Source organism: Ambystoma mexicanum, chromosome 6q (genome assembly GCF_040938575.1).
Source record: "Ambystoma mexicanum isolate Mex_15411 chromosome 6q, UKY_AmexF1_1, whole genome shotgun sequence".
In the NCBI taxonomy this organism is placed as follows: domain Eukaryota; kingdom Metazoa; phylum Chordata; class Amphibia; order Caudata; family Ambystomatidae; genus Ambystoma; species Ambystoma mexicanum.
In genome coordinates, this window is record NC_090937.1 from 399,599,212 (window position 1) to 399,610,463 (window position 11,252).

Sequence of the window (11,252 nt, forward strand, 5' to 3'; positions counted from 1 at the left end):
TTTTGCTTTTATCTGAGGACCATTTTACAGTTCTCTTTTTCACCCAGGCCTCGCTGGCCGGGTCATGCTGGGAGCAGTGATACACTGCGGAAGGTGAAATGTTACAGTGTTGGTATCTTACACTAGCTCATGTCCGTCTTGTTCGTGGGAACGGGCTCACAGCGGATCTGCCAGGGAGCTACGGCCACAGGGATAATTGAAACTCTCCGAGGGTGGGGGCCGCGCTACAGTGCGCTGAACTCGCACCATCTTTATTAGACAAAATGGTTTCTGAGGCCTAGCTAAATTCAATACGTGTGGGCAATGTCTTCAGCAGGTGAGCCCTCCACCACCTGGGCCCTGGTGGTATGAGGGGACGCCCGATGAGCCATGGCCCTCAACTGGGGAAGGGATGTAGGCAAGGGGGGTCTTTTGGACCAATCCTCCCCTACACTAGGTTACTTAGTTACAAATACAGAATTAGATACAGGAAATACATGCTGATTAAAGAGTCTGGTTTTAATGGCCTTGCGAAAGGCCGCTTGAGAGTCAATTAGCCTGATGTGAGGAGGGAGGGCGTTCCAGTAGGTGGCGGCCATAGTTGGGAAGCTGGTGTCGCCGGCACTGGCTTTGCGTATTTTGGGAACAGTTATCATGTTGGAGTAAGGCGTTCTGGCTGGCCTGGAAGCAAGAGGTTTGAAAATCCTTTGGACAAGTTAAGGGGGGACCTGGTTGTGGAGACACTTATGCGTCAAGGCAAGGGTTTTGAAAATGATCCTTTCCTTGACTGGTAGCGAGCGGACCTGTCTCCTGAGCCCTGAGATATGATCGCTACGTGAAAGGCATGTGGCAGCCCTAAGAACGTTGTTTTGAACTAGTTGAAGTTTGGCAAGGTTTTTACTTGATGTTCCTACCAGGAGGGCATTACAATAGTCTAATCTGGATCTAATTATAGCCCTGGCATAGGTGACGCAGTTTTGTTGGGACAGGAACGGACTCTCCCTGTATTAATACGTTTGGAGTGGTATGCTGATGTGGATGCTATGGCATTAACCTGCCTGTTCATGGTCAGGTTGGGTTCCAGATACACACCCAAAGTTTTAACCGCTTGTGAGACGGTGATGGGGATATTGCCAATGGTGAAGGAGCTGTATTGATGGTCCAGCTTGCTCAAGGTGGACGGGGAACCAATCAGCAGATGTTCGGTTTTCTCACTGTTGAGGCATAACCGTTTTTCTGCCATCCAGGATTGGATCGCTGAGTAGATGGAGTTGAGGGTGTTCATGTCAGACAGGTAGTCATCCGAGAGGGGGATGAGCACCTGGGTGTCATCTGCAAAGTTTGTATATGAGATACCCAGGGCGTCCAAGATTTTGAACAGTAGCCTCGTGAAGAGGTTGTAAAGGATGGGAGCAATGCATGAACCCTGCAGGACCCCGCATTTAATGATGCTGGGGTTGGCACAGGAGGATTCAGAGATTACCCAAGCCCTCCCATGCAGACGAAGGAAGTGTTGTTAAACATGTCTCAGTGCTGTTTGGCCAAGTTGGATAAACACTTTGAAGTAAAGGAGAATACAATATTAGCTAGATATCACTTTTCCAAAAGAGAACAGAAGAAAGGGGAAACGATTGAAGAGTTTTTCACAGTGCTTCATGGTCTAGCGATAAAGTATCAGTTTGGCCATTTACAGGAGGTACATTTGAGGCACCAATTTATGATGAAGTGTGACAATGATCGTGTCAGAGAGGAGTTCTGGAAGGAGAAGGATACTGATTTGGAGAGAAAGATCGAATAAGGGGAACATACAGAATCCTGTATCAAAGAACTGAACAGGGAGGATGTAGTGGTGGGAGAGAGCAATGTGGCAGCAAGGAAAAATTATGTGTCATGCTCCACACTAGCAAAGAAAGAGGACGATTGGAAGAACAATGAAAAATGGAGGCCTGTTGGCCAAATAGTTGGGCATTTCCTCCATGCCTTTTGCTTCCAAGGGGTCAACAGACAAATTAAGAATTGCTACAGGTGTGGTAGCCCCCAACATTTTGCTTCAGAATCTAGGCGGAGGTGTGAATGAGAATTCCTCCCAGGAACATACTCAAGATGAAGTAAATGAGAGATTATGAATTGTGAGTTTAGTTAATGTGGATACTTGGTGCAAGCTCTGTGGTTAAAATGAGTGGTGTGGAGATGATGATGCTGATTGATAGTGGGGGCAGACTACACACTCCTAGGGAAGAAGAAATGGGAGACTAAAATTGATTGTTGTGTTTTACAAGAAGCCACCGTCAAGGCTAATTCCTATGGAGAGAAGCCAATAGAGATTGTAGGAGAATTGAAGGCGAAGATAGAATTCCAAGGAAGATATGTTACCAGTAGGATTTCTATAACAAGTGGGGGAAGGAATTTATTGTCTTGGGGGTGTCAGGCAGCTTTTGGGACTAAAGCTTGATCCCAATGCTAGGGATCAAATGTATAGTAAGTGTGCAGGAGTTGACACTGTGTTGAGTGAGAAAGAGGGTGATGTGACAAAATGGGTGCCTGCTGTATTTGAGAACAAAATAGTTTCTCTGAAAGAGTTCATTCACAAGGTTAGATTGAAGAGGGAGCAGAAACCACTGTAGCTAAGTTACACACTGTTCCATTGGTGTTAAAAAAGCAACTAGATGTTGAGCTGCATTGCATTTTATGTTAACTTCTACCGTGCACGTTACCATTAGCATGGTCTCCAGGCGCTCATGTGGCTCTGTAAGAAAGAGGGCGGGTGAGTTAGTGAGGGAAGAGAGATAGGATAGTGTTCTTCTGTTGATGTTTGCAGAACCAAGAGGAACTGGCTTTCTAAGTGTGCACTAGATGTTTGATGTGGTGGATGTGTGAGTTGTGCGTTTCGTCTGTAGTTTGGCTGGCCCTTGGGGTGCGTGTGATACTTGGGAGATATACGGATGAGGAGCTGGGGTGGTTCGTACAGTTAATTCATTGAAGTGCAATACTAAGGGGTCTTCTAAGTGCAATACATTGGCTACCCTAAGAAGCCATCTAAGTGTTATACATTCACTACTCTCAAAAATCTGTTGACGGAAGGGGTAATTGAAGGAAGGGGTGATTGAGGTCACTGATGCATCTGAATGGGTCAGTCCCATTGTAGTTGTTCAGAAAACAAATGGTACAGTAAGGATGTGTATAGATCTTAGAGAGGTTAATTGCAATGTTGTGGCTGAGAGGTTTCTTCTACCTAAAATTGATGAGCTAGTCACTGAATTGTCTGGTGTGAAGATGTTTTTGCTTTTACATTTTAGGTAAGCCTATCACCAAATTAGGCTGCACTCAGAATCAGCTGACATGACCATCATGTCATCGTCACACACATTGGGATGTAAGTGTGCCAGTATACGGTACTAAACAAGAAAAATATGTCGATGCTGCAAACAACTCATTGTGCTGTGTACATTATAATAATTTGTAGAATTGAATATCTTGCAAAAAGAGTCACAGAGTGTCTCAAGGATTTGTCAATTACAGTTTTATATGTTAAGGCATACATACCAAACTTAAAAAACATATTTAGCATGAAATAGATATTGAATCAAGACAGTGATAATGTAAACATAGAAAGTATGCAATATAATACAATGACACAAATGACAAGGAAAGCAAAAAGCAAAATATAACCAAAACCAAAGTTCTAATAAAAACATACATTAATAGTTCTCAATCCAAGTTGTGAGGTACTACAGGGTATACTTAACAGTACCGTGAAGGTTGAGACACGATTAATTTATAATCGTGCCTTAAATCTGCCAATTCTGAATCCAAGTTGTGAGGTACTACAGGGTATACTTAACAGTACCCTGAAGGTGAGACACGATTAATTAATAATCATGCCTTAAATCTGATTTAAGGCATAAGTATTAATTAATCGTGCCTCAACTGTTAAGTATACCCTGTAGTACCTCACAACTTGGGTTGAGAATTATTAATGTATGTTTTTTAGAACTTTGGTTTTGGTTACATTTTGCTTTTTGCTTTCCTTGTCATTTGTGTCATTTTGTTATATTACATATTTTCTATGTTTACATTATCACTGTCTTGATTCAATATCTGTCTCACAATTTATCTCATGCAAAATATGTTTTTTGAGTTTGGTATATATGCCTTAAAAATATAAAACTGTAATTGACAATACTTGAGATACTCTCCGTGACTCTTTTTGCACGATATTAAATCCTCCAAATTATTATAATGTACACAACACAATGAGTTGTTTGCAGCATGGATATCTTTTTCTTGTTTATCACTGTACCATGACCCCAACTACACTTGGCCACAAAGTTGCTCCCCTATTTGATGTAACAATTGTGCCAGGATGCCTTTTGGTTTGATCCCTGAAGCAACTGTATTTCAGATGCCTTTTTAGGGCTTATAGAATATTATGCAAAGCTTATCAAACACCTGTCGAGTAAGACCAACACGATGAGGAAACTCACCAGGAAGGGGGGGAAATTTGTTTGGTGCGGTGAATGTGAGGAGCAGTTCAGCGGATTAAACAAGAAATAATGAAGGCATCCATTTTGAAAGGCTACAGCGATGACTTGAAGACTATGTAGTATACAATGATGTCAGTGAGGTAGGTTTGGGGAGAGAGACAATTTCAATATGTTGGCACTTGTATTTAGGATACTTTAGGATGTGGGGACAAGATAATCATTGATAGAGCAGGAAGCTCTTGCAGTAGTCTTTGGTCATTTCTAAGTTCAAGGTGTATCTTTAGGGTAGACAGTGTGTGGTGAGAACAGATCACAAGCCTTTGGTGGGAATTTGTAACAAGAGAGACTTGGACGGAATGTCGAAGAGGGATTGTTAAGTGGATGACGAAATTAGAACGGTTGGAATTTTTTGTTGAACATGTGTCAGTGAACGATCCTGTTGTGGCGAATGGTTTGTTCTGGAACCCGGTGGAGGATAAAGAGGTTGAAGAACAATTCAGGGAAGATGATGTCTGAGATATCCTGGTTGTGTGAGAGAGTTTAAAGGAGGAGAGTTTGGAAGAAGCGTGTTCCCGTGATGACGTGTATCAAGAAGTAAATAAAGGATTAATAATTGGAGTGATGTGGAAGATGATCAGGTCAGGTTTAGGTGTGAACTCAAGAAGTTTAGAAGAGTGAAGGATGAGTTGAGCGTACAGTTTGAATGTGTGTTCAGGGGACAGAGATTGTTGGTCCCATTTGATATGAGAGAAATTATAGCTGCTTTCGGACATGGAGGACATAAGGGAATTTTAAGGACAAAGACGGTAATTAGAATAGATTTCTGGTGGCCAGAGATGAATGAGTTCATTGAAAAAAGAGTTTGTCTGTTGAATGGAGAGGCAGTGATAAAGTGTTGGAAACTAAAGTACAACCCATGGCAGCGGTGAAGGCGCCTGGCATGCTGTGGGAAACTGTTGCTGCTGATTTGTTAGGTCTGCTAAATGTTGTTGGAGCACAAGATGTTTCCATAATAGTGGTGATGGATTTGCTGTCCAAATGGCCAGAAGTAGGAGTGATAAGGCATGTTATGTCCAAATAAATAATAACCTTTTTTTTTAAGGGATATTTTGGTGAGAAGGGCTTCCATTCATTTTGTTCAGTGACAATGGGCCCCAGCTTGTTTTACACAAGTTTCAGGATTGGCTGAATGAGATGGAGGGTGATTGCTTTGTATCATCATCAAAGTAATGGATGTGCTGAAAGATTTAATAGGACTATCATGAATGGAATAAGCATGTCAAACAGTGGTAATAAAAATTGGCAGCAGGCGTTAATGAGGAGGGTTTTTCAATATAGGGTTACACCTCACAGAGGTAGGGATGTTACAACATTTTGAATTATAAGAGGCCATAAGTCAAATATGTTAATGACGCCTGGATGTTTAAAGAGATCATGGATTGTGGGGTGTGATGTTGAAGCTGTCAGAGATAGTAGGGTGGAAGAGAGTGGAGAGATTTCCAAGGTAAGGTATGACAAAGTTTGGAGGTAGAGTGGTGATGTTGATGCTAGGAGACAAGGTACAAATTAAGCTGCCCAGGAAAGGGAGGAAATGTGAATCTAGTTACCCATTATGGTAATTCAGTGAGATTGGATAGTGGAGAAGTGGAGAATAAGGAGAGAGTGGTGATGACCACCATGCGGTTTATAAGGGGCCTATGCAACCTTAGGAATAATTGCAATTCATGTTCTTTTAGTTAGTATATCATGATTTCTTTTACTAGTTTTAGATTAATGTATGTGTTTGTTTTTGTTGCATGATAGAGGGAAGGAGATGTGGATACAACACAGTGGAAATGCTATTTAAAACAAGCAGCCCGTTCTTTATCAGTGACATTATGCAGTTTCATATACAGTTACAGCACTGCACGAGAGGGGTCAAATATTCCTGAATGTCAGCATTGTTATACTTGTTTCTGCAAGCTTGTTTCAGAGATTTGTGCAATATTCTAACTGTGCTTTCTTCTCCCGCAGGTTCCCCGCAGGAGATAGCTGCAGCAAGAAACCAAGCAGCCCTTCAGAGCATGAGAAACTCAAGAATGATAGCGCAGAGTGCAGGCATGATGACCATGGTACCCTCTCAGAATCCTGGCAACATGCCCACTGCCTCATCCCAACCAGAGATTGCAATGGCAGCCTACGGCAACACCTCACCCAGCCATCCAGGGATGTATAGCATGAGCCCCGGAATGGCCCAAATGTTGCAGCACCCAAACCAAAGTAGCATGAACATGGCACACAACCCAGGCCAGGGACCAAGGCAGAACGCCTCACAGCAGGGGGGTGGCTTGGTTGTTGGGGGATTTAGCCAAAGCATGCTAGTGAACTCTTTGACGCAGCAGCACCCGCAAATGAAAGGACAGGTGGGCCATGCTATGCCTAGACCCCAAGCACCAAGACTTCAAAGCATGCTAGGGGCTGTCCCGCAAGGAGCACAGACTTGGCAGCAACGCTCTTTGCAAGGTATGCCTGTGAGGACTACTGGTGAAATGCAATACAGCAACCCTGTTTACTCAATGCAGCCGGGCCAATCAAGGATGGCTAAGCAACATTTTCCACAGGGACTGAACCATGCAGTGTTGGACAGTACAGGATCAGTAAGAGCCTTGAATCCAGCACTAGGAAGACAAATGATACAGTCACTACCCGGACAAGGAAATAACCATGCAAGGCACCTTCTGTCCGCCATTAACCAGGGGGTTCCAAATATGACTACTTTTACTCAAGCTCCCACGCAACAGATGTCCTCGGGCAATTTTACTCAGAGCAATCAAGGTCAAGCATATGACCGGAACCCAAGTCAGGACATGTCGTACGGTTACAGTGAAGGAGCAGGAGGTCCTTTTCCTGGTCTGACCGAGGGTTCTGATCTGGTAGATTCCATCATTAAAGGAGGGCCAGGTGATGAGTGGATGCAAGAACTTGATGAATTGTTTGGAAACCCATAGAGGATGTACAGTGAAAGAAAATGATTGTTGCTTTGCAGGTGGATGTCGCACCATCCCTGTTATGTGTGTGTAACTGAGCTAAGCAGAAGCTGATTGAGAAAGATTCCTGTGGTCATGTAAACACCGACTTCACAAATTGGTCTTGACTCCACAGCAGTTCTAGCCTGGAAAAGCAGAGGGCATATACCTTCAGGTATCAGCAGGGCACACTGGCAGTCTTTGAAGAACCCTTGGAAGTGGTTTCAGAGACCATCTGCTGCCTGCAGTGTTCATAGGAAGCGATTCAGCTTCGTGCTAGCAGCAACCAGGTGTTCACGATGGGACGAAAACTGCAAAGGAAGCTGGTCGATCACACAGTTTACCTGCAAGGTAGAAATGTGCCGAACTTGAAACAAGGAAGGCAATAGGTTTATGTTACTACTATGGTGTGTAATCTGGACCACGACATTGCATTCAGCAGACTTTGTGGTGGACCGGTATCATTCACAAAGTGTGGTGGCCAGGGGATGTGCCAACATTTGTTGTTTCAGAGGCAGTCAGGGAGAGTATATCCCCCTGGCTGTGTCAAATTCATTCAATCAATCGGAAAGCATTCTAACTCTAGGTTGGCACATCTCTATGTTGCAGCAGAGCAATAGTACGGTAAGAATGAAAGACAATAAGAGGCCATACAGTGTGTATTGTAGTGACCAAGATAGAGGATCTTGCATTCCAATGCATTGAAAGGCACAAAGCTGCACAGTAACCTCTCAACAGTGTATTGAGCCATGTACACTTGGTGAAATAAATAGGGTAAATTACCCCACAACAGGGAATGAAATCTCTCGAGAGGCTTTAACAATAAATCATGTCCTTTGCTGTTCTGTAAGCTCAGTCAGTCTCTCCTCGGTGTACGGAATCACGCTGCCACGGATACAGTCCCTTGGCTGCTTAAACACTCATTGAAGTTTGTAGTTCAGTCACAAGACAATGAAAGAATAGGGAGTCGAAACACTGTAGTCACGCTTAGAGGCGCCAAACTGCCGTTGAAACATAGACCATTATTTACCGCCCTTACCCTAGGAGGGTACTTTCAAGATGGACCCCTGAGCTGTAATGGATCCATGAACATTAAAATATGAAGGGGGCAGGTAAATAAATGTTGAAGGTAGAAAGGAGGAGGGTGCATCAGTGGTGAGACCGACATAACCATAGGTAAACCGCTCCCCCTGCATCTAGTGCTACTGGACAGGAAGTACCAAAGGAAACGAGCGCCAAAACATGCCAGACACTCTTCACAAGTCTCCACCTGCTCTCCACTGACCAGCCAACCAGCTGTTGAATTGGACACAGGTCATGATGCAACCTTTGGATAAAGCCACATGTGCGAACCGTCTCTCAGCAAATGGGAAGATTGTGACTGAGTTTATGGGCATTTCAAATCTGTTTTTGAAACAGTTGCTCAATGAGAGAGTGGTTCAGTTTCAATGAATTTCATGCCTGCCTACACTAAGACATATGACAGCAAGGGCGCTATGGAGCAGCTATGTTTGCAGTTGTGCTGATTGCAGTTTACTTGCTTTACACTTGGTCTTCGCGCAAGTACTCTGTGGTAATGAGCACAAGCAAAACAAGTGTATAGGCACAGACTAAGAGTTAAACAGAGATAGGCTTTACCTCAATCAAGTTTGCAAGGAAGACCGAACGATATATATTTTTCAAAGAAATGGGTCCAACCACCCAGATAAAAAGTGCATGCTGATAAGGGAGAAATGAGTGGGGCATGGTGGCCTTCCTGTCATAAAGAACTGAAGCCAGCGAAACTGTGAGCCGTGGTTTAGGCTTGCAAGGCATCAAGCACTGAGAACGGTCCTATCCTGGTCTCCAGCAGCGTCCCTTCTGTGCAGTACATTGAATGGTTCACTGTGTAATGCGGGGAAGGTGGGATCTAGAGCAAGGACCGTAAATGGGAAACCTAACTGATGTGCAAGGGTCAAAATGACGTAGCCCAGTGATGAGAAACTGCGTCCCATTGTCTTTGTAAAGCTTCTTCCAAATACTCCATGTTGGGACCAAGTAACATAGAGGTAGATTTTAAAAGATTTTTTTTTTTTACTATGGTGCTGATGTACATGTAAAGTTTAAAATGGTCATTTGTAAATATCTTTTTACAACAAGGCAGATATCACTGGGTCTACTATCTGTAAAAATATAAATATATATATAAATATATATATATATATATATACTGTTTGTTTAAAATAGAGTATTTTTATTTCCTTCGTTAACTCATCATCACTGCAGTTATTGCACTTCAAACAATGTCCAATTACTAATTTTTACTGTATATCTTACAGCAATTTTCTCCATTTTATTCAGATTTTTCTAGTTTTCCTCTTTTACTTTGTACATTGAGCATTTCTTTTGCTTCTTTTATGAACTGTACAGAACCCCGACATGTAGAAATGAAGTGATGTAAACATACCACTTTTAAAGAAAAAAAAACTAAATAAAAAAACGGTTACCTGAAGATTTACAAGAATTGATATCGAAGGTTCAGTGTGTGATTATGTTTGCTATATGTGTAGTTGTTTTAGTCAAGGACAGAACATTGACAGCATGTTTTGCTATACATACTTTCACATTCCGCTATCTCTGTTCACATAATGTGGGAATACCACCAGCCTTCACAGCACCAGTTCGATTATTTTCATGAAGAACCTGAAATAGATAAGGGCCATCTTATTGCAGACCCTCAATTCACAGCTGTTGCATATGCTGCCCTGCATTGTTTTTACGTGCACTCCCCATCCTAATGTTGTCTTGCTTCCAGGTTGAAGTTCCCCACTCCATCTTCTATCTTCTCTACAACCCTCTTTCTTTTTTATATAGTTTAGTTTTCTGGCCTCTCCTTTATATGGGGAAGACCTCCATGACTCCCCTTTTCCTTACCTCTTCATCACTAGCAGCTCAAGAGTGGCCACAGAAAGAATGCCTGCAGCAAGGGATTTGAGGTAAGCTGGATGTGCACCTTTTAATTACCTCCTCTCGAAAGCTGATCTTAACTGATCACTATTAAGTTTTGCTTTTGCTTTAAGGTTCCAATTCAACCCACTTGGTCAAGTTGCGAAACGTAGAGACTGTAGTTATACTGATCACAAATATTTCACAATACTTAAAATGGTTCTCCGTAAAGGGAAGAGACCGATTTCAAGCTCTTGCCATATCCTGAAAGCAATCTATGAAAATGCCTTGTTCTGCCTACAAGACCACATCTCACCTAAGAGTCCTTCCAGTTCCATTCGATCTTCCAGAATGACCCTACATGAATGCTGGGAGGAGGGCGATGAAGAGTATGAGGGGGCAGATACTTTTAGAGCCTTTGGCAGGCTTTAAGATACTCACATGGTTATATTTGTTTTCATAAAATGTTAAAAACCTGACTCTTCTCCAGCATTGGATCTTTCATGGATTCACATGCTTTGAATATTCCCCACTGACAGGCTTGGAATCCTCTGCACGTTTTTATTATAGTTTGTAATCAAATCACTTTACTAGCCCATCTATGTCCTTTTGGGTGCATTCTGCCTCAGCCAATGGGACGTCGAGTGACTAGCCACACCCAGAAGGCCATCTTCAGATTCTAACCGCACATTGTGCTGAGGACTCCCCTAGGCTTTCTCGCCTGGAGAAGAAAGGGCAGAAACCAGACATATTTCATCAGACCGTTGGAACTTAATAAAATCACAACATCTATACGGAGAAGTGCTTTTTTCCTTTCAAATTATGGAAGAAAACAGAAAGCTCTTTTCAAGGCATGCCA

The 11,252-nt window shown here is 42.7% G+C and overlaps 1 protein-coding gene across 4 annotated transcripts in view; it reads left to right on the forward strand.

Annotated features, from left to right (window-relative positions):
- Positions 1-9,959, forward strand: part of MAML3 (mastermind like transcriptional coactivator 3) — a 1,010,390-nt gene extending 1,000,431 nt beyond the window's left edge. For all 4 annotated transcript variants that reach the window (XM_069630891.1, XM_069630892.1, XM_069630894.1 and 1 more), the window contains one exon: positions 6,477-9,959. In XM_069630891.1, the coding sequence (XP_069486992.1) occupies positions 6,477-7,450 (974 nt within the window). In that variant the 3' untranslated portion in view covers positions 7,451-9,959. The remainder of the gene's footprint in view (positions 1-6,476) is intronic.
- The last annotated feature ends 1,293 nt before the right edge of the window (positions 9,960-11,252 follow it).